The sequence below is a fragment of the Thermobia domestica genome, chromosome 12 (assembly GCF_964235325.1).
Source record: "Thermobia domestica chromosome 12, izTheDome1.hap1.1, whole genome shotgun sequence".
Classification (NCBI taxonomy): domain Eukaryota; kingdom Metazoa; phylum Arthropoda; class Insecta; order Zygentoma; family Lepismatidae; genus Thermobia; species Thermobia domestica.
The window spans coordinates 29,928,573-29,953,246 of record NC_137465.1 but is presented as its reverse complement, the minus strand read 5'-3'; the positions used below and the strand labels follow the sequence as shown (position 1 = coordinate 29,953,246).

The window sequence follows — 24,674 nt, the reverse complement described above, 5'->3', positions numbered from 1 at the left end:
GAAATTAAGCATCGAAAGTAACACAACAATAATCATGTGGGCAGCCATGTTTGCAGTAACTGGTATCACCCATTCTTAAATTATAAATCCAGAATTTTCAGCAGTGAAAAGAAATAGTGAAAAGTTATTGTAGGTGTCATTTCTTTTATAAAACTATTATTGTTGTTCTTTTATGATGGCAACCCCCTGGAAATTCTGTGTTGTAAACATTGACATAATGTTAGGTTAAGTAAGAGTGGCCCACCAAGGTACAAAATATAGTTCTTTCGCGAGGCATCTCCCAGATATCCTTGATTGGTCTCTGCAGAAGTCCTAAAATTAGAACATGTAATTTTATAAATATCGTTATCAATATTTCCCCCTCCAATCGTTAAAAATTGACCATTGTTTTGCAGTGATATTTCAGAACAAATTTTAACAATCCACAGTAAGTAAAATTTTCACCGCAGTTAAGTATCACACCGGAAAATGTATAATTGTTGATTTTAATTTAGTGTATTGTGTGATTTAGTCGTTGTAAAGGTCAAGGTCAGGTTCATGATATGTAGTATTCATTAGAGTATTTATTTATTTTTTCATTTAACCTAATTTCTTTTAAATAATTTTGAGACTGAAGTATTTATGCAGCGAGTGTTTTAATAATTCTGTAAATTCAATTTAGACAGTGGTATTCATTTAGTGAAAATATACGTTTGAAAGTGCAAAATTTATTGTTGAGTACAAGGTATGTATGATCGTTTGTACTGTTCCGACTGGGGTGCCATCTGTTAGCCTTCGTTCAATGTTAGTGTTTTGTCTTTAATAAAACAATTTTCATCAAACTTCTGCGGCAAGCATGATAAGTAGTTGATGATATGCAGTTGTTATACGCAAGGCCGCCCACAGGGGGGGATGTATGGCGCAAGCTGCGCCATTGAGAAAAAATTTGGGGGGGATTTTACTCTACTTTCGAACTAGCAATTTTACTGTCGGAATAGCATTAAAACACAATTTTGAGAAGCTAATTTTCAAAAATTTTCCGGGGTGAACCCCCGAACCCCCTGCTTCGATACTCGATGAATGAAGTACCGCGCAAGTAGCCGTATGAAAGGAAAGGTAGGTTCGTTTTAAGAGAGAAGGGCCGCCCACAGGAGGGATGAATGGCGCAAGTTGTGCAATCAAGAAAAAAAATGGGGGGAATAAAAAAAATTGGGGAAGAATTTTACTCTAATGTCGAATAAGTAATTTTGCTGTCGTCAGAATAACATTGGAACACGATGCGATTTTTTTTTTTTTTAATCTCGAGAATGAATCCCCTACCCCCTGCTTAGAAACTCGATGAATGAAGTACCGCGCAAGTTGCTATATGAAAGGATGGGCTGGTCGGTTTATCGCTTTGTGGATATATCTGGATCAGCCTGGATCAGTGGGTGAAGAAAGGATTCATTAGGCCTTACAGGTGTTTATTGAATATGTCTGGTTTTCCATACCTAATAATATTGTACCAGATACTTCTGTCATTACCAGCAACGAGTTGCTCAGCAGAGGGGATTATGAGTAAAGTAAAGATTGTAAAAAATAGACTAAGAAGCAGCATGGGAGATGTATGGCTCTCCGACATGCTTGTCCTTTCTTCCGAAAGAGACATTTTAGAATGCATTCCCAACAGCGATATTATAGACAAATTTGCTTTGTCGAGTGAGCAAAGAAAAAAAAATATTACTCTATAAAGGACATCAAGGGTAGGTTAATGTCACCACCACGACCAGTAATAATTTAATCCAACAAAATCATTCCTGTAAAAAAAAAAAAAAAAAGTATGAGCGGCCTTAAAAAGAAGTGAAATCACAAAAATGAGCGCCAAGTTCTGGTGAACAACATTTACAAACACCCAAGGAATCACTTTCAAATTTAGATTTGAAACTTGCCTATGTTGTCTGTGGAAAATTATAAAGTAGTTTCACATAATTGTAAGCTAGTGGTAACCATACTATTGGTTTTGGGGGGGAGTGCGCCATCAGCTTTGGGGGGGATGGGCACCCTGGTTATACGGTTGTAAAAAAAAGTGGTCTTTGATTTTTTTGAACTACGAAGTTCTTCATTTTCATGTATTATGTTGTTGATTTGATGTAGCGATTTAATCTGAACGTGTTGGGAGTGTGTTAGTAAAGGAAAGTGAGTGTAGAAAAAGTATAAATTTGTTATTAAATTTAAGAAAGGGATACTAGCAAATCCAGTTATTTCGAGACTGCAAAAAAGTGAGTGCATGTTTACGTGTTGTAAATGCTAGTCATGTCACTTACCTAGCTAAAATTTACTCACTTATATTTCTATTTTAGGAAAATAAGAGTTTCCTGCCGAAAATGTTATGAAAGGGAGTTCACATGTGTAAAAGTGAATAAAGTCAATTAGCTTTAACCTCGAGAATTTTACTAGCTCCCCATTGATGAAGGAGCCGATATAGCTAATAGTTAAAAAAAAAAAAAAGACAGTATAAACAAATACGTACAACCATTTCCTGAATTCCTGTACGTGTTTTTTCTTATTCATATCTTCCTTCACTGTCCCTTTATAGGGCAATGTTCTGGCTATTGATCTCCAAGAACAAATCGTGGGAATCCATGCTTCTTTGGCTCCAGTGATAAGTACAGAACACCTGCCTCTCATATGGGAATACGAAAGAGTTATAAGAAAACTAAGAAAACGGTATTTTGCATGGCCAAGATACGCAGGTAAATTCATCAGTATCATTATGGAGTAAACATTGTTTCAATGCGGCTAACTTTCAAGATAGACAGGTAGCCAACTTACAGAGTAATACGTAACGAATGTCTTATGGGAAAATGCAGGTTCAAGACGGTCCAGGCCAAGATGAGCAGGTGGCCAACTTAGAGAGGTGGCCAAGTTGACAGGTTTTACTGTATTACAATTACAAATATCAATATCCAAAAGTCCGAAGTTTTTTTTTTTTTTTTAATTTAGATATACTCATCTCATTTAAGTGAATAGAAACCAATGATAAAGGAAGAACATTGGAGGCCCTGAAAGTAAAACGTAGACAAAGTTACCAGTGTTCAGAACATGCTGTCTACAATGGACTGAACAGAGTGAGTCTGTGGGGCATGATGGGTTGTGGGTTACAGTGGGTCACGTCCTATTGATCCACTCACAAATCTTAACCTATATACTTGAATCACGACCTACTGAACCACTCCATCTCTGCATTGCACTACAGGAAGTAAAATAGGATTTAAGCTGAATTTCAAACCATAAGCGATTATGAACTTTCTTGAAATAAGCTAATTTTACAATTTTTAGCGATACAACAACAACAACGACAATAATAATAATAATAATAATAATAATAATAATAATAACAATGATAATAATAATAATAATAATAATAATAATAATAATAATAATAATAATAATAATAATAATAATAATAATAATAATAATAATAATAATAATAATAATAATAATACATCAAGAGTTCATTTATGAGCTATCAGCCAGAATGAAAAAGAGGATTTTAGAGTAATGTACCATAAATATAACTTTTCTGGCACTTCTTTTTTTCTATACATATACAAAAAAAAGTCCAGTATATTGTTTTCTTTTTACTATGATATACACAGTCTTTTTTCCCCTTCTATAGATATGGCAATAATCCGTAAAGCAGATAATCGAAAACTTCATACAGCCTAAATGAATACGATTTGCTTTTTTAATATCCGAAAACAATTAACATAATGGACTCTGCTCGGCATCGTACGGATAGAATTTTAATTTTTCACTTTTTTTTTTAAAAAAAAGGAAAAAAACAAAAGCATGTAATTTATGACAATAGAATTTAATGAATATAATAACTAAGATATAAATACAAATAATTACGTACAATTGTATCTCGGTCTTGCAAATGCAAATGGTCGAAACAATCACATTTAGCATACTGTAATGGTTCTGCTCAATTGAAATTCTCATCATTGTATTCGGTTATTATTATTTTTTTTTTTGTAACTAAAGTGTTTCCACATACGTACATACATAGATCTTTATATATATATATATATATAGCAGATTATTTGCTATAATTTGGAAACGTACACATATAGATATGATATGTGAGAGTGTATGCATTTGAATACACGAATTTCTCTCAGTAGAATGTTCTCATTATGTGTGAAAGCAATCAACAATGGATTTTCCCCTCCCATTGTTGAGAAACAAGATAAATGGTGATTGTTGCTCTTTGGCTTGTATATACACTATATCCAATCAATACTTCTTCCCTTGATTGGTTATGCGTAGGATGATTTTCAAAGTGGAATGTTGCGCTGGAATGATAGCACCCTATACATTGGGATAGGGAGGGGGATAACTACGCTGCTCCTCCGCACAGGACAGTCCTCATACCAAAGCATCACGAGGGGGAGGGGGGAATATTTCAAATGTAAATACCAAAATGAAACAGTGAGAGATAATAAATCGTGTTATGTCCATTATTATAGGGACAAATATATTACCACTCCTCCTCACGACCCCTTCCTCCTCGTTTCGTTTATATCTCTTTGTATGCTGCATATGTGTACTTAGGTGAGTATGGATTCTCGTCATTAGATAAACGAAAAACAGTTTTTCAGGCTTACAGTAAATAATTTGCTCAAAATGTCTGCCTGCTTTTATATTAACCAGGTCATTCTTTTACAAAATGCATCATTAACAGGATTCATTGCAACATAAAATAAATTTAATGTCTAGCTATATGTTTCTGCCAAAAGTCCTCCATTAAAAAAAAAAAAAAAAAAAAAAGAAACATGATCGAAGTTATACTAGTCATACATAGCCATTTTTCGGTAATGTGAATTGAAACATTTAGTGACCTGCGTTTTGCAGATGATACTACTCTAATGGTTGGGAGTTCAGTTGATTTTGAGTTTAACGTTCCTTTCAGCAGGGAAGCTATATGAGACGGGACTTACTGATTAACGTGGAATCCGAACCACATGAGCTCTCGTCGGGGATCGCAAAAGGCGGAAATCGGGTCTCCCACACAAAAGGAGTGTACGCTAACCACTTAGCCACGAAGGAACTCTCTAATGGTTAAGAGTATGCAGATTAGAATAAAAATGAACACAAGATGAAAGCGAAATCTTTGTTTAAAATTAATTGGGAGAAGATAAAATTAATGATCATTAACAGAAGGGAAAATGATCAGTTAAATTTGCAATTGGGAAATATCAAAGAGTCCACCTGCTCTCCTACCTGGCTTATCTCAATAGTAGATGAAACGGGCGAGGGGTGACTGTGGGACAGAAATAAAAAGGCCCTTAGGACGCGTCGTTATGGAGAAACTACGCAAAATATAGAAAACGCAAACTGTAGCTCTCAACACAGAGCAAAAACTGTACAATGGCCTTTATTTTCGATCTTCCCTTATGGTGGTGCACAGAGAAAGAAAACATATGTGGTGTGCGTAAAAACGTATGTTAACTGAACCAGTCGTTCTTTCAGAAAATATGTTCCGGGAGGGGAAACACTCTTCCGGGGGGATCCTTATACACTTCCGGGGGATCACTGCTTGTATTATTCTATTTATTATTATATTAAAGACGTATTATTTTGGTCTCCTCCGGGGGGCAGTGCCCCCCAAAAAAATATGTCTGGAAGAAACACTGAACTGAACTGAAAACGTATGTTTTATACTTTCCGTATATCCCATCTATACGTATGAAAGAAAAGCCTGTATAGACCCTAGATCTCACTTATAGATAGATGGACGTATCTAACATATAGCTGACGTACGTAAAATACATATAGGTATGTAATATACGGAAGACTGTTAGATGTTAGGCATCCTACAACGGCATGATGTAATATCTAAGCTGGAAAAATGCCGTAAGTATGTAGCATATGGGTAACGTATGCTCCGTACAGATTTCTGTTGTAAACATATGGATTCCTTATTATTGTGCAATATACTGCTGTCCGGATAATGGATTTTTCTCAGTGTGGAACTTAGACAGTTATGTCTAAGAAGACAGATAGTATTTGAGTGTTTGCGCAGTGTGGTATTAGAGGATGTTATTAAAGTACACCAAGACAGCCAGAAAAACAAATAAAGAACTGAGATAGAAATTCGCCTCAATGCTCTTGTGGACGTCTGAATCCTACAGTTCTTTCCTCACATCATGTGACAAAAGAATGACAACCAGGAAAGGTTCTAATAGTCCAAGGTAAAGTTAATGGCAGTAGACCACATGGAGAAACACCAAATTGATTGATTAGACCTCGAAATAACCAGTTTTCCAATGAACACCACTGTGCGAAAGACAGAAAGCCACGAAATTTAATATTCAGATCTACAAAGCCCTTGGGTTAGGATACTTAATCATGAGCTTAACAACTGCATTTAGTTTCTGCGACTTGTTGATGAGTGAATTAGTGTCAGTCTTTCAAAAATACAGAAGTAAAATAAATAGAAATGAGCAACGTCTTTAGCGTTGCTTCTGTCAATCCCCAGATCAGCTGACATACACATTCTTGATTAAGTTTCTGTTTAAATGTCATCGGGACAATCACCAGTCACCTTAGCGACCCCAAAAACCATGGATTCGATACTAATCTAAGTAATTTAGGACATTTTCCACCCTTTCTCAGGTGGAAACAAATGAAAATATTGTTATTTTTAACACAGTCTCCTGTTATTTGAATGCATTCTATCCATCACCGCTCTCAAAGTTTCTATGTCCTGTTGGTAGATGTCCTCTTGCTCCTATGCATTCTCAACATGCATAACGTTTTATCATTCCGAAAACTCTACCCACGGAGATGTTTCTTCAAATGTAGAAAGTCGGTTGGAGCTAGATCGGGCGAATAGGGGGATGAGCCAAACTTCAAATCCAGCTGTATGAATATGCAGCTATGCAACACCAAACTTCTGGGCAGAAGCATTGTCGTGATGCAGCACTACTCCATATGTCGACATTCCTCGTGTCTTGCTCTGTATTCCAGCTTCGTTATTGAGAAGGACATTGCATCACAGGTAATATGTCATATTATACACCCACACACAGTACGCACACAAGCACATATTTTCATTCGTTACAGGTGATATCTGCTATTTTCAGAGGGAGATTTCCCACTTATCCCTATTTTACATAGTACACACACTGTTCACAGGTGTTGAGCATGCGAGAATATAGCATTGGCAAACATAGCTCAGTCTGGCTTTTAACCATTCAAGTGGGAACTATATCGATTGGGGAGATTGTACACTTTTGCGTGTAGAAAGTTTGTCGTGTACGGGATTTGTCCCGGTCACTTTATGCTTTTAACTTCTCCATACTTTGCAGCAAGTAAAAGGGTTTAACTTATGCTTCCACTGAATTGTAATTTTCTTTTTAAAAAAATGTAAAATTTTCTTTTACTCGTATAAAGTATTAAAGTAATTACTAGTTTATATTTACGTTATAATAAAATTCGATTAGCAATTCTTTTCAAACGTAAAATTGTCTTGATTAAGTAAATTAAAGGCAAATTTATGCGTAATTTTCATATTTATTATATTGCAACATATTCAAATACTACAAGTAATTTTTAAAAACAATCTTCTAAATTACTACAGTAGCTAACTTTTTTTTAGCATATAAATTCATTTCTTTTACCTTAATTCTTGAATTGTTAAAAAGCAAACTTTTCAAGAAATGTGTCTTAATTTGCCACAAATTGAACGGTTATGCAAACTGATTAGGTCTGGAATTTCTACAAATTATCATAACAACTACGAATCTTACAGTAAAGTTAGTTTTCTTTTCAATGCTCCATTATAACATTTACATCTTGTCTGAAGAAAATACTTTAAAACAATAAGTTTCAACTCATGCAAAGGTCAAATTATCACTGAAAAAGTCATGGAACTTTAGTTTCTTTTATAATTAGCTTTTTAAAGAATAACATGTAAATGTGAATTCGTTTGTTTTAATTATAAACACAGACGAAATCGTAATACAAATTTAATACAAATAATTTTGTTATCAGCGATTCAGTAACTTCATTTGCCACGAGACTGCGAGCGGTAATCCCCTGACGCTTGACGATAAATCTTGTTGAGTAAGGGAGCACATGATTGTTGGAGTTCTTGTAGGCGAGTTTCATGCTCATGCTTAGAAGCCGAATTGTTGTTTTCAAGCCAGCGAAATGTTTCTTCCGATTTAGTCCTCAGTTGTGTCTTTTCCGACCGACTCAGCTTGTTATTAGCATCATCAAGTGCTTGTTTGATGTTGTATGCATAGCTTTCCAGTTGGTTACGGGACGCAACACGTTGGCGCTGGTCTTCGTCCTCTGCTTTGTACTTCTCAGCCTCTTTTACCATTCTTTCAATGTCCTCTTTGGACAATCTTCCTTTGTCATTCTTTATGACTATATTCTTAGATTTACCTGTACTAACGTCCTTCGCTGTTGCATTTAAGATACCGTTAGCATCAAGATCGAAGGTCACCTCGATTTCAGGTACACCACGCTTCGCTGGAGGAATGCCTGTTAGATTAAATGTCCCAAGGAGATTGTTATCTTTTGTCATAGCCCTTTCGCCTTCATAGACTTGAACGGTAACAGCCGATTGGTTGTCTTTGTAAGTAGTGAATGACTCCGTTTTCTTGCAGGGAATTCTGGTATTACGTTCAACAAGTTTTGTCATAACGCCTCCAGCAGTCTCAACTCCAAGTGACAAAGGTGTAACATCGACCAAAAGAACATCTTGAATCTCACTGCTCTGGTCACCACTCAAAATGGCAGCTTGTACTGCGGCTCCGTATGCAACAGCTTCATCTGGATTAATAGACAAATTTAACGTCTTACCATTAAAATAATTCTGAAGCATATTCTGAATCTTGGGGATTCGAGTGGATCCTCCGACCAATACAATATCGTGGATGCTTGATTTGTCCAGTTTAGCATCAGATAGTGCCTTTTCAACTGGACCCAACGTTGCGCGGAAAAGATCCATGCATAACTCCTCGAAACGTGCTCGTGATATTTTTGAATAAAAATCAACTCCTTCGTACAGAGCATCAATTTCAATACTAGCCTCTGTGCTACTCGATAACGTGCGTTTCGCACGTTCGCATGCTGTCTGAAGTCTTCGAATGGCCCGGGGACTACTTCGCAAGTCTTTTTTGTTTTTTCTTTTGAATTCGTCGATGAAATGATTCATAAGGCGGTTATCGAAATCCTCTCCTCCTAGGTGTGTATCACCTGCAGTTGCTTTCACTTCAAACAGCGAGCCTTCGTCAATAGTTAAGACAGAGACATCAAAAGTTCCACCACCCAAATCAAAAATGAGAACATTCTTCTCTCCCGTCAAGTTCTTGTCCAGACCATATGCTAGCGCAGCAGCTGTCGGTTCATTAATAATTCTGAGAACATTTAAACCAGCAATTGTCCCAGCATCTTTTGTCGCTTGTCGCTGAGAATCATTAAAATAAGCCGGCACGGTGATTACGGCATCTTTCACTTTGCCGCCCAGATATGTTTCGGCGGTCTCTTTCATTTTGGTGAGGACCATCGAGCTTATTTCTTCCGGGTTAAATGTCTTCATCTTGCCTTTGAATTCCACCTGAATTTTGGGCTTCCCTCCGTCGTTGATCACTTTAAATGGCCAATTCTTTATATCTGCTTGGACTTTCGGATCATCGAAACGCCTTCCAATTAGCCTCTTTGCATCAAACACTGTATTTTTTGGATTCATCGCAACCTAAAAGTAAAAAAAAAAAAAAAAAAAAAAAAAAATTAAATCTAACGTTCAATGACCTCATTCACCAATAGTCATTTATATTTTAAAACCTTGTTATGTATTATGTATTAGTTTACCAAACATTATTTGGGTCGTCAAGTCTAGAAGGCTCAGGTGGGCAGGTCATGTAGTCAGAATGGAAGAAAGTAGAAACGCTTTCAAAGCTTTGACTGGAAATACAATCGGAAAACGTCCATTAAATAGATTAGCCGCAGACGGGAGGGCAATATTAAGATGGATCTCCCAGAATACAAAGTAGAAACTGGATCCAGTTGGCTAAAGACAGAAGTCAATGGTGAGCTTTTATGAGCGCGGCATTGAACCTCCGGGTCCCATAGGCCATAGAATTACTTGGTTACTTATGTATTAGTATGATCTTAACGTTGATAAGACACATTAAATGGTCCAAGTTTTGATTTTTGTCTGCATACAATTGTCTAATAACGGAAACTATTTCTTATCTCAGTCTCCCTTGTCCAATATTAGTCGTTTTAACAACACTCTATTCGAGTAATTACTTTCCTGTGGTATTTTTTGGTTTGATGTTCTTAAATCTAAAAATAGTCGATATATAACTTCAGTTCCATTTTCAGATCAATCTCAGTTCACTTATCATCTTTTACTTGATTATTGTTTTTTTAAAAAATATATGGATACAAAATAGTTCTTACGCGATTGACGAAACTCATTCGATTTTGATCAAACTTTGTATGGTGATAGAACTTTGCGAGTTTGGTTCACACAAGAGAGTAAGTCAATAAGTAACTGCAATCTTTTTCTATTTCTTTTCAGGTTGGCTCTACGGCATTGTGTGCTTACCAGACGCTAGGTGTCACCATTGGCTTCGCCTGTGGTACGTTGCAGCGTTATCACATCAGTCTGCTTTGCACGGTTGCGAAGTAAATAAAGATGGTCGTGCCACTCTCTGTGTACACCAAAGAAGGAGAGCGTTTTTTCATCCGTCTCTTGTGGTCTGAAGGTGAACCCGGAGCGGAAATTCATAGAAGACTTACACAACAAACACAATATGTTGCCTTAGCGAAGTGTTTACCAGTGGACTGAACAGCTCAAAAGTGGTCGAACGAGCGTGAAGGATGAGGAAAGAGCCGAGCGTCCAGCAACAGCAACAACTGATGACATATTTGAATGAGTCTGTGCCTTGATTCTTGTTAGTACGTATGGAATGAGGCCACGGGCTGAGAAGGTTTTCAAATAATGGCACATACACATATTAGTAGGTTGCTAGGGGATATACTGTGTAAACATTTAGTTTATGTGATAGTATGAATTATGATGTAGTGATTGGAATCCCAGTATCTTATGTGAGTTATGTGAAATAATGATGGGTAATGACTATGTTTGTTCTGTAGTTGAAAATACTAAGATATTGGAAAAACAAATATAATTTGCAGGTAATGCAGGTAATTAATGAATTAGTGAAATGGAGATACTTGTATTTATTGTTGGGTATATGTATCAGTTTGCCTAATAGTATTAGTATACAGTTATTTGGAAAATGATTCTGCAATTATATTAAGGTAAAGGTGCAGAGTACGTTTAATAGGCCAACTAATAAATATTTTGAAGAATCTAACCTAACTTTGACTTAATAACAATTCTGAATAGCAGACGAAAGGCTGTTGATGAAGTGGCAACCTATATGAAGATTAGACGTGGTTCTGCATATGACATCATGCATAACAGGCTCAATTTTCACAAAGTCTGTGCGAAATGAGATCCGAAAGAACTCGATAAAGAGCACAAGCGAAACCGTGTGGGAAACTGCCGCTATCTACTGGACTGTTACGCTAACGAAGGTGAAGCGCTTCTCAGGCGAATCATCACTTACGTGAATTTGTCACTTCGAACCAGAGAACAAACACCAAAACATGAAATGGAAGCAGCCCGGATCTCCCATCAAGAAGAAACTCAAGAGTCAACTTTCTGCAGGGATAGTGATGTTCATAGTTTTTTGGGACTCATAAGGGCAGCGCTGGAATATTATCTAGAAAGGGGTCAGCAATAAACATTAAAAGGTGCAACGATATGCTGTTATGCAAGTTGAAGCCTGCAATTCGTAATAAACGCAGAGGTCGATTGTCTTAACCGTTCTTGTGTTGCATGATAATGCGCGTCCAGATACCGCCGCCAACACCGCTCAAACTCTGCAGACGCTGTGTTTCGAGGTGTTGCAGCATTCTGCATAGAGTCCCGACCTCTCCCCTTCGGATTACCATTTGTTTGGTCCACTTAAATATCCTCTCAGAGACCGTCGATTCAGCTCCGATCAATTAGTGAAGAAAACGGTGCATTTGTGGCTTGATGCACAGTCATTTTTTTTTTCAGAGGGTATTCCAAAGCTTGTGCAACGGTGGACCAGGTAAAATGAAAAGCAGGAATACTATGTTGAGAAATGATATAGATAAAAACATTATACTAATGTAATAATAAATAATAATAAAAATGATTGCAGAAACTTATTCATTTACCTTTGTATGAAATATTATGGTATACAGGCTTGTGGTTGTTGAGTTATTAGCCATTAAAATTAGTGTTGGATTTAATAAAAGGATACTATACATGGTATGCTATCAATAAAACTGATCCTATCTTGACCAAATTCGGAATGGTAGTAGGTTATTATGTATATGAAATATAAGGTAATCAAGAAAGTTATGTTTTTTTTTTCACCCACCACTTTCGAACATCGATATGTCAAGATGTACCTGGAATATCAAAATAGTCCCCATCAGCATCGACGACAATCTGCCAACGTTCTGAAAGGCCATGGATTCCATCGTGATAGAACTTGGTGGGCCGTGAAAGGAAGAAGGTATCAAATGCATTTTGCACCTCTATTAGGGATTTGGGGGCTGCGGTGGCTCAGTGGTAGAGCGTTCACCTCTGGTGATAGGGGTCCCAGCCCCTGCCAAGTGAATTTTGTGGTGAACAAACACCGTGTGTGTGGGTTTTCTCGGGGTTCTCCCGTTTCCTCCCACTGTCTTCATTCCACCATTTCATTCATTACTCATCATCACCGTCTCCTTTAGCCTAACCGGCATAACCGTGGGACGTAAAACTCAAAGATTTCATTTCTATTAGGGATTTGAACTGGCGTCCTCTAAGATGATTTTCCAGGGAACGGAACAGATGATAATCGGACAGTGCAATGTCCGGGGAGTGTGGTGGGTGCAATAGTGTTTCTCATCTAAGGCGTAGAATGGTGTTCCAGGTCACCCTAGCCACGTGGGGATTAGCGTTGTCATGTAATAGGAGGACCCCTTTGCGATTCAGAAGTACTGGCTCCAGAGTTTTGAGTTTTTTTGAACGCGGCTCAACTGCTGACAGTACACAGTTACATTGATACTCTGATCAGCTGGTAGCAGTTCCTGATGCTCGAAGCCGCGAGCAGTCCACCAAACACACAGGAGGACCTTCTGGTGCAATGCTGGTTTCAGCTGTTTTGGAACCGGTTCATGGGATGCTAACCAATGATGACGGTGCTGTGGAGTTTCGTACAAGATCTGCTTCTCATCACATGTGAATATCCTGTCCACAAATGGCTCCTTCCTCAGATGAGACAGCAAAGAAACACAAGTGTCTGCTCGCGTTGCCTTCTGGCTCGGAGTAAACCATCTGGGACCCATCTACCAAGTTGATGGAGCTGCTGCCGAATGGTTTCTCCACTCATACTGAATTCTAACTCCAGATCCTCACATGTGTGGCCACTGTTCACCCCAATAGCTGCCTGAAGATCTTCATTTTGTACATTTCGTGAATGTCCTTTAAATTCTTAAACCACCGCTGCATTGTCCACGACACCCTCACCGAAGGCCTGCAATATCTTCAAGGTGTGACTGAACTGCCACAACCAGGTAGTATGTTGGATATACCCGCACCAACAACTGACCTTCGCTTTATCTCTATTCGCATTCAACTCACGGTGTAAGGGCCAATTGAACACTGATCTTCACAAAACGCGATAGAACTTTCTTGGTTACCTTTATATTATGGTAAGCATACCTCTACTCCCGAGTTTTCGACCACCCAACTTGGATCTGGACTCAGTAAAATGAGGAATTCACAAAACCACAATCGATAAAATATATCCGATCGCCCTAACTTCCTTGAGTCCAAATTCTAGGTTTGATGCCAATAACTAATGAAACAAAAACAAACAAACAAACAAAAAAAACTCCACGCACTTCACACGTATATTAAGCTTGTTAAGGTCTACGAACATTTTAAATTTGAACCCGTGGAGACCTTTAGTTCCCGAATTATTAGGACTGAAGTAACCTGTTATGGGAAGTAAATCCATTGTGTATTTATAATCAAGATTTGCTAAAAATATCATTGGAATATGACTTTTTCGCTATGGCAAAATTTACTAGTTAACCTCATTATTTCATGACTAAGACTGACGTATGTGATCTTTGGGGAATAAAAATTGTTACAAGAAACTTCCTGCTAAATAGGTTACATACAAAGAATCATCCTAAACAACATTATTAATTTGAAAGTTTGTAAGTAGCTTCAAACAGAAAAAAAATGAAGTGTACCTTGAATACTTTATAAGGCAGGAGGCCAAGTGAATTGATTATGACGGTTGAGATCATAACATAGTTTATTTAGTACAAAACCATTGTAAAAATTTGGTAATGCTCTACCAATTTGCTCTTGACTGATAAGCATCCCATTTATACGATATATACATATAGAAATCTGGAATGTGTTACTTTCTCGTGATTATTTTTCACAGAAATTTGGACTGTAATTCTGGCCATATGTTGTGTGTAATCATATTTAGGCCTATGCAGTGCCTGAATGCAAAAGATTACGTAATGCTCTTTGTTAATATCAACAAATGTAAAAGTACAAATCTAGTCTATGAGATGAGCCTAAGATTGCTCCTAATTCATGTCTTTGGAGCATAATGGAGCATAATGAACTTTCAGGATGGATTTCTTAAAGGGATGCCAAATTTCAAATAGCAAGGAGAGAGAAAGCATTGGATTATTGGATATTCATGCTTATTTCTAAATATATACGGTGAGTCAAAAAATGTGTACACACCTTGAACTGTTACACAAAATTATTTTACAACTTACACGATTAAAGTTCAGGGAAGAAGTAGTGTTATGTTTTCTCAACAGGTGGCAGCAGAATCGTCGGTTAGTTGCGCAATTCTTTAATGTGAAGAGAGTGCATCAATGCGGCGGACGAACGTTTGAGCTTTAAAAAGCGGAAGTAAGTTGATAAGTGTCCGTGAAAGTTTGAGAATGTTGCTGAGACGTGAATATGGGATTCTTCCACCTTCAACGGTACATTTACACGTCTACATGCTATATTTTTGGAACAGTATGTGATGTGCAGAAAGACAGATCAGGGCGACCTCGCACGGCTACAACTGCTATTTCCAAAACTATCTTACAAATATCTGGACCATATAAATATCCATATGATAAAGAGGTAAGTACGTATTTCATGTGAGAATGCCGGGGCATGTACCTTCTTTTTCCACCCCCCACGAAGCGACGCCCTTGCCTAAAACCTACTTTATCGTGAAAATACGCGCAAAGGTAAATGCTGATATATGTATAACGTAAACCTAAACGTTACATTTTATTTCATTTGCTTTTACGGTATTTAGTTAAATGTAAGTCACTGTAATTTCTCAGTGTATGAAGTTATCATCAGCTACATTGTTATCTGAGTGAAAGTGGAGCAAAAGAAGTGCTAACAGAGGCAGAAATATTTGGGACAAAAATGATTGAGAGCGTGCTCAGTGGTACTCACTAGTCTCGTGGAGTTCGAGGTCTATTTCTATTCGCAGAAGCAATTCAAATTTTACAGTGGCAACAATTCTTTCTTAAATCAGATCCCAGGAAACAAATGGATATCGCTCAGTCAGTGAAGTGTCTTCAAAAGGCATGCGAAGTTGAGGACCGAGATGCAGCTATACGTTCGCATATTGAAGTTTCCATTTTCCAACATTATGCAACCCATGATCGATTATTCCAATTCCTTTGTGGAAGACGGATGCAAGAAGTCAAAAATGTTCTGTTATTGGAATACATTCATCAGTGTTGTTTCCAGTCTTAAGAGATATGATTCGAGGTGACAGAGAGGGCAATTGTGAGCTTCATGTATCTGCTCTCCGACGGGCCCTTCTACTGTTCTTTGCGTTCGAAAAAAATTATTATTCTAAATGGGCCTCAGCTCATTTGGAAGACTGTTTGAAACTTCAATAAACACTTAAAAGCATCCACCAGGAGTTCATGAGAGAACACTTTGTTGTCCAACAAACACATCAAAACTTTAGTGGAGTTGCAATGGACCAGGCATTGGAGGAACTGTACAGCAAACCCGCAAACGGTCCAAGAGGAATCATTGGGATCACAAGACGGAAGGAATCTGTTGCCCAATGCGATCTAATTCAACATGAAAAGAACAACATGAAACACTTCCACCGTAGGATGTGCGGGTTCCAGGAAAATACACGCTTCATCACGAATTCTGATTAAGTGTCCTGCAATCAGATGTCGATTCTGTGAAAAAAAGTGAAGTTATCTGTGAAAGACAGAACTAGTGCTGTCGAAATCGATTTTGAAAAAACCGAAAACCGGTTTTTGAAAAAGTGAAATTTCATAAAACCGAAATGTCGGTTTTGAAAACCGTATTTGCGGTTTCGGTTTTGAAAATCGCATTTGCTGTTAGGGTTTGAAAACCGCTTTTGCGGTTTCGGTTTCCAAACCGCATTTGCGGCTTTTAGAAAACCGGTTTTCTTAAAAACCGAAAACCGCAAACTTCACAAAAATTCGACAGCACTAGACAGAACCCGTTTGATTTAAATAATTGAAGCGCTTGGAGGATAAAGGTGTTATGTTACATTTTTCGAAATGTTGCATTCTGGCTGTTCATGCACGTGTTATATGCTACTCATGCTACCTAACACATTATTTGGTAAGTCCTCGTCCTAGTGCAGATATTTAGAAACGATGAAGGTGGTATGTTAATGGACAAAGTTGTGAAAGTCAATTTTCCCATCATATTCAATTTGTTACATACCACCTTTATCCTCCAAGCGCTTCAACTGTAGTTTGCACAATTTAGTAACTGGAAAAAATTATACGGAAACTTAAGAGAACTTCAATCTGACTTGCATGAGCATTGGCGATAGAGAATACCTTAAATTTCGCGGCGATAGATTTATTAAAAAAGACAGTAAGTTATTCAGTTCTCTGGAGTGAATAAAAAATCGAAGACCCAACTAGAAAACAAGAAAGGACCTCGCACTTTTCTTATGGAAAGTGGCTTTCGGCTAATGTTGTTGAAACTTCGCTGGTCGATAGTTCTTAACATGTGGATCAAAAGTCTCAATGGGCACAAAGACCGAAATCCACTCCTTCCCCCCAAAAAAACCGCCTCCAAGTAGCTGGGGGGGGGGATTGAACTGATTTCAGCATGTAAAACAATTTGTTGTTTTAATCACTCAACAAGGACCCCAAACAACCACATGTTAGATTATCAAACTACCCCACTTGACACCGCTCTTTGCCCCCCACATATCCCCCCCCCGCGAATTACCTTACGGATGTTCCATATTACTGTAGTTTATAGTTGCACGTATGTGTTGAAATACCTACAGTTTTGGTCTCACCGACGATATAATGGGTTTCACGTATCGCTGATTACAAATCTGAGGTGAGAGTTCTAGAATTCAAGATGGAGGATCAATATGGCGGATCAAAAACACGAAACTCCTGAATGTAGCCACAAATAGCTGTTTACTAGGGTATTTTGGGTCGTTGGTTACGAATCTGAGGTCAGAATTCTTGAATTCAAGATTGCAGATCCAATATGATGGATAAAAACGTCGAAGCCACAAATTGAAGTAGACTAGAGTGTTTTTAGATCGCTGTTTAAGTACGCAACATTCCTTGATACTTCAGCCACCATGTAGAATTATTCTGCACCCTTGCCCTTTACCAAAACCCACCACAGATATCTTAATGCTGAACGGTGTTAAAATAATTCATCAATTATCTGTTCATTATTTTCATCATTTCAGTTTGCAGCATCTAATGTGGTACTTAGCAATGAGTCATCGGGATATCTAATATTCTGTAAATGTCGTGCATGGCCTAAATACCACAAGACATTTGCAACTTGCGCACATGTACCTAATGTACGAGCACCGCTTTGACATGTACAGTAGTAACTTTGAATAACGTTTTGATCATAATCCTGGTCATTTCATCATTGGCTACATTCACAAAAGTTCGAACTTTCGGGTATTGCGACAGTCATACTCTCTTTATAAACAACGCCATCTATTAAAACCTACTCTTATAGTATCACCAGATGGTTTATTCTATCTATTTTTGGGCCATATTTGGCTGACCCGCACAATAATGATGCAGAAATACTTCGCGAAGAATTTAAAAAAGATGCAGGTGCTTTAGCAAACTGGTTCCAAAATGGTGACATTGTGTTAGTAGACAGAGGATACCGCGATGCAATTCCTTTACTGGAATATTTAGGAATTGATCATAGAATGCCCGCACTCCTACTACCACGTGAAAGACAACTATCAACAGAAGATGCGAATACTTCTCGACTAGTTACTAAAAGTCGATGGATAGTCGAGGCAAGGAACGGGCATCTAAGATCTGTTTTTAAGTTTCCAGCACAAACGTTTTATCTGCAACATGCAAAGAAACTGAATAGTTTCTATCGCATAGCTGGAGCTATTTTGAACAGATACCATCCCGTTATTTTCATGCAAGATGCAACCATTGAATTAGCTAAAGAAATGAGAAATAGGTCAATCATGCCGAACGTTGTTAAAGCAAGAGTGGAGGTAGATAATCTTATTAGAAGGAACGGTCAATGGGTACCGCTGAATGATCAAGGCCTAATTGATTTCCCTGTACTTAACTTAAACTACTTACGAGATTTGACTGTAGGCACAGATCAAGTAGATCTCTCATCCTCTTACGTCCAAGATAAACTAATACGAGATAATGATGAGCAATTCTAGCTTCACGAAAACGTAACTGAACCGGGATTCCTGCGCATACGTCTCAACTAAAGGTTCCGCAATGCAACTAAGCATCAAGTTTTCATAGCATATGTAGCCAATGATGAAGATGACCAGGATTATGATCAAAATGTTATTCAAGGTTACTACTGTACATGTCAAAGCGGTGCTCGTACATTAGGTGCATGTGCGCACGTTGCAAGTGTCTTGTGGTATTTAGGCCATGCACGACATTTACAGAATATTAGATATCCCGACGACTCATTGCTAAGTACCACATTAGATGCTGCAAACCGAAATGATGAAAATAATGAACAGATAATTGATAAATTAGTTTAACACCGTTCAGCATTAAGATATCTGTGGTGGGTTTTGGTAAAGGGCAAGGGAGCAGAATAATTCTACATGGTGGCTGAAGTATCAAGGAATGTTGCGTATTTAAACAGCGATCTAAAAGCACTCTAGTCTACTACGATTTGTGGCTTCGACGTTTTTATCCACCATATTGGATCTGCAATCTTGAATTCAAGAATTTTGACCTCAGATTCGTAACCAACGACCCAAAATACCCTAGTAAACAGCTATTTGTGGCTACATTCAGGAGTTTCGTGTTTTTGATCCACCATATTGATCCTCCATCTTGAATTCTAGAACTCTCACCTCAGATTTGTAATCAGCGATACGTGAAACCCATTATATCGTCGGTGAGACCAAAATTGTAGGTATTTCAACACATACGCGCAACTATAAACTATAGTAATATGGAACATCCGTAAGGTAATTCGCGGGGGGGATATGTGGGGGGCAAAGAGCGGTGTCAAGTGGGGTAGTTTGATAATCTAACATGTGGTTGTTTGGGGTCCTTGTTGAGTGATTAAAACAACAAATTGTTTTACATGCTGAAATCAGTTCAATCCCCCCCCCAGCTACTTGGAGGCGGTTTTTTTGGGGGGGAAGGAGTGGATTTCGGTCTTTGTGCCCATTGAGACTTTTGATCCACATGTTAAGAACTATCGACCAGCGAAGTTTCAACAACATTAGCCGAAAGCCACTTTCCATAAGAAAAGTGCGAGGTCCTTTGACATCACAAGGGAAACATCTGACAGTATGAGTATTATTAACATAGGCAGAGAGAGAGAGGATACCCACTTGATCTCTTATTGTGCTACGAAATAACTTCAACTTCGTTGTTCTTACGAACAAAGGACGGTTTTCTGTCCAAATCAAACAAATCTGAAAGGATTCAGGAAGAGAAAAAAGAATTGCCTGGAATAGCTACTTCAGCTCTCTCTCTCTCCCTCTCTGCGTCTTCTTTAGCAGCTTTAGCTGCATTTGACTTCATGCTACATGTCCGTGTTGTTGCTGTGTCGGCTGGAAAGTCGTTGATGATGTTCTACCGATGGCACAAGGATCAAGCAGAATAGATATCTTATTCAATGTGTATAAAGAGGGTAGTGTAAAATGGCACGAACGCCGTAGAAGACATCAGAGTCAACCAATTGAAATTAACATCAATGGCGCAAAAATCTCATCGCCAAAAGATATGCATGCATTCTGGGCATCTTCCGAAAACAAGCACAGACTGCAAATGTTTTTCGGTATTTGATGAAACACAGTCATGAATTGCGAGGGATGAATATGTATGTTAGTGGGTTAGAAGTTTGTGGGGAAGAAGCATTTGCATATTAAGATAGAAAATAAGCGATGTTCCTGATTTCCAATGCAAGCTAGAAGAAGCTGATGAGAGGATCATATTAGGCATGCAGTCTCCAACTCGAGCATTACGTGCCTAATTCTTGTATCCTTTGATACTGTTGCCTTCATTTGTGCCTTGTATTATTACCAGAAAGACTTTAGAAGTCGTGGATTAGTAGAATTATGGGTATTATGTGAGGCTGCGATCACTTCACGATATGTCCCCATCCGTATTCTTGCTGAATGCTTGCGGAGTCCCGTGATTGATGTCTTGCTGGCAGCTCACTCTCTAACTGGATGTGACACTACAAGCAAAGTTGGACTAAGTATTCTGGTGTCACCACTTCAAAGAACATGGCATAGTATCTGTTTGAATTCGGCAAAGAAGAATTGTCAGAAAGTATGATAACTGCAGAAACCTTTCTAGCGCAGATGATGTCAAGTAAACTATAATCGATGGATAAATATAAAATTGACCTGTATCATCACATGAAGCGTCTGGATTTCTCCAAACTACGGTCAACTTCATCTTCGATACATCTTCACATCAGAAAAGCTTACTTTCAGTGCTAAAAGTAGCACTTACAAGTAGAGTTTATTTTCAATGCCACATACTTTATGAGGCCCCAGAACTGAACCCATCACAGTATGGCTACACAGATAATGAGACAACACCGTGTGCGTAGGTTTTCTCGGGGTTCTCCCGTTTCCTCCCACTTTCTTTATTCCACCATTTCATTCATCTCTCACCATCACCGTCTCCTTTAGCCTAACCGGCATAACCGTGGGACGTAAAACTCAAAAATGTCATTTCATTTCAGATAATGATAGTGAATGGATCCCAGAAATAACACTTGAAACTCTTCCTACCGACTTCCCATTCCGTGCGCTTACAAAAAATGCGCAAGAAACACATCTTCTAAGTGTCGCATTAACACCATTATCTTGTCAATTCTGCAGTTGTGAAAGCAGTGAATATAAAAATCCGTTCACATAATTTTGATGTTATCGAGTCACGTCTATTTTTAAACCACACCTATGTGCACCTATTCGTGTAAAAATGTATATATTCTTAAATTAAATAACACCCCAATTTTACTTTATTTTTTTTATCGATTGTAATTATATTCCAAGTTAGTGCTGTACCTTGTAAAGGAAAAATGGAAATAAGGTCTTTGTTTGTACGTTCAGCGCAATTAGTATTTGAAGTAATTGAAGAGAAAACAATTCATACAATTAGAAAAATAGCAAAAAAATATCAGTATATATAACATCAAACTTAACATGGTAATAAACGAGAATGTAATTTAAGTAACTTTGCAGAATAAAATTATTTTCTTGTAAGTAAACAGGATTTATATTCAGAAATCAGATACCGAAGACATAAACAAATGTAGGTTACATACAAAAAGAACTAATTAATTCTGTCTTTACTAAATACAGTACGATTCCTTCTACTAAATGAAATAAAACCTCTGATAAATTACAGTGACTTACATTTAACTAAATGCTGTAAAAGTAAATGAAATAAAATGTAGCGTATAAATTTACCTTATATATTAACATCTAACTTTGAGCGTAGTTTTGCGATAAAGGTCGCGTCGTGGGGTGAAAAAAAGAGGCACATGCTCCAACTTTCTTGCCTGAACTGCCTTGCGTACTTACCTCTTTATCATATGGATAATTGTATGGTCCAGATATTTGTAAGATAGTTTAGGAAATAGTGCTCCCCTAAATTTTTGATCACGCTACTAGACAAAAAGATAAAAATAATGAATTTGCTGGAAATTTAATTCTGAACAACTTTTGTAGAAGTCTATTTTGCAAAAACTCAGTTTTAAATATATTTAGAGATGTCTAATATACAGTAATTTTTCGGTGACCTTTGACCTTGGCGGCCATATTGCCAAAAATCTCACGGTTTTCAGAACCTGTGACCAAGCCAGAGACCATTCACTAGTAACATTCGACAAAGTCCAATAATAATTTGCTCTCGACCTTTTAAATCCAACAGGATCCCCCCCCCCTTGTGGTGGTGACTCTCGGAGTATTATACATGTGAGAGATAAGAATCAGTTATATCTCGAGTACTTACACGTTGGTCTGCCAAATAACATAACACATTTCTTTCTTAAAATTTACAATTATATATTTACCTAAACTGGGACAGCACTAAAGTAGCTATCAATCAGTCGAAAAATGAGCGAAGTAGTATTTGACAGAGTATGGTAAATGTAGGACTCCTGCCTTTGACAGTGGACAATCAATACGAATAACATAATAAATGTCGTGCGGTTTACTCTTGGCACACCAATCGAAATAATTGTTGAAAACTTATAATTCTTTTAAGATTTGCGTATAAATACGGTGTCCGGTGTCCATTAATTTACAGTGCAAAAGCACAAACCAACCTATGCTAGGTGGCTACTAAAAACCAGTAATGCTATCTAACCGAGTCAGGGTAGGGAGAAGCTAGTAGGCCCTCGCAGGGGTGCGTTCGAAGGGAACAGGCGCGTCAGTGGCGGTGAGTATTATCGTAAGCTAGTGAAGCGACAAGAGGGTTTTGATAGTGATATGAGTTTCCAAAGCACTTGCCATGGTTTCACACTAGTAACTCTTCATTTGTAAACCTAAAATACAAAAATGAAAATGAAATGAAATTTTTGAGTTTTACGTCCCACGGATATGCCGGCTAGGCTAAAGGAGACGGTGATGATGAGTAATGAATGAAATGGTGGAATGGAGAAAATGGGAGAACCCCGAGGAAACCCACGCACACGGTGTTTGTCCACCACAAAGTTCACTTGACGAGAGCAGGGTTTGAACCCGAGATCCCATGCACCACAGGTGAACGCTCTACCACTGAGCCCCCGCGGCCCAACCTAAAATACAACTAGCTATATTACTTTGTATTTAATTATGTCGCCAGCAGAAATGTGTTCCTTATAAATATGTTTTTTCATGCTAAGTATTGAATTTTACTTGAAAATTATCCAATATGTAGAGTGCCAAAATTAAACCAACACCATATATTTGGTCCAAATATATCGCTGAATCAATCTCTTATTTTACACGCTTCTAGTACAGTATATGTACCTGATTTTTGGCTGCATCTCCAATAAGTCTTTCGTTTTCCGTAAACGCAACATAGCTAGGCGTCGTTCGATTTCCTTGTTCATTGGCGATGATTTCCACTTTCCCTCGCTGCCAAACGCCAACGCAAGAGTAGGTAGTGCCTAAATCAATCCCAATTGCAGGAGTTTTACCCATGATCACTAGTTTAGGATTTTCTTTGTGATAAAAGGCTTTTCAGCTATTTTGATATCACTTTTATAAAGCACTGCAAAAATATGAGAATAAGTTGTAGCTAATCGATGACAAATCAGCACGATTCAACAACTCTTTTCAAAAATTCGTTGTTCTTTTGTCTTTCTTTAAGTCAGAGAGGAGGGAATTCAATAGGAAATGAAAATAAATAAATCAAGTTTTACGCAAATTTGCAGTACCTCATCGTGGTAGAACATCCAGCATTTACAACGAAAGAAGAAGGAATTGCGCTTATCCAAACAATAAACAACCTAATGCGTCAATGTTTCGTGGGAATTTTCTAGATTGAAAATATAAATACCTGTTATGTTAGGAATATATGGTTCACAACATCGTGACTATGAAGGTTTGTTTTTCATCATGCCTGCTATATATGTAATGTTCTCTTTTTGGAGAGTGTACTCGATCGACACATGTAAAATATTTGATCCTTTCGCGTCTTCTGTTTGTACATTACCAAAAGATCGGCCGATACCCAAGTGATTCGGATTCAGAGCTCATGTAGTTCGGATTCCACGTTAATCAGTAGGTCCACGTCTCATATAGCCCCGCTTCTGAAAGGGACGTTAAACTCAAAATCAACTCAACTCAAAACGGCATATAGGTAATGGCTATATACAGTACTCCTTTTACCTGCAAAACTACCAATTTACTAACGACTTTCAATTGTTACTGGGTATCCTGGGTAAGGAATGCTTCACGACCCACCAGGGGACTAGTAGCACTGAGGGTTAGTTAGGACCCAGAAGGTGCTGGTGTAGTGCTGTTTTCAACATTGTGACTGTAAAATAATTTAGGAAATTCAAAGCAAGCGAAAGCAGGCAAGTTACAACA

General features: G+C 37.9%; 1 protein-coding gene across 1 annotated transcript; it reads right to left on the bottom strand.

The window, feature by feature from the left end:
• Nucleotides 1–7,958: 7,958 nt before the first annotated feature.
• On the bottom strand, nt 7,959–23,912 carry LOC145666386 (heat shock protein 68-like). The gene is made up of 2 exons (XM_081733582.1): nt 23,610–23,912; nt 7,959–9,733 (listed from the first exon to the last, which is right to left on the bottom strand). Exons 1-2 carry the CDS (start codon nt 23,781–23,783, stop codon nt 8,033–8,035), a joined length of 1,875 nt encoding a protein of 624 aa, XP_081589708.1. The 5' UTR covers nt 23,784–23,912; the 3' UTR covers nt 7,959–8,032.
• Nucleotides 23,913–24,674: the final 762 nt, after the last annotated feature.

What these genes read in the sequence shown, in the direction of transcription:
- LOC145666386 (XM_081733582.1), bottom strand. Translation starts at nt 23,783, where the DNA reads ATGGGTAAAACTCCTGCAATTGGGATTGATTTAGGCACTACCTACTCT. An exon ending in GAGATGCAGCCAAAAATCAG is followed by an intron (nt 9,734 to 23,609) that starts GTACATATACTG and finishes TTTTACTTTTAG; the next exon opens with GTTGCGATGAATCCAAAAAA.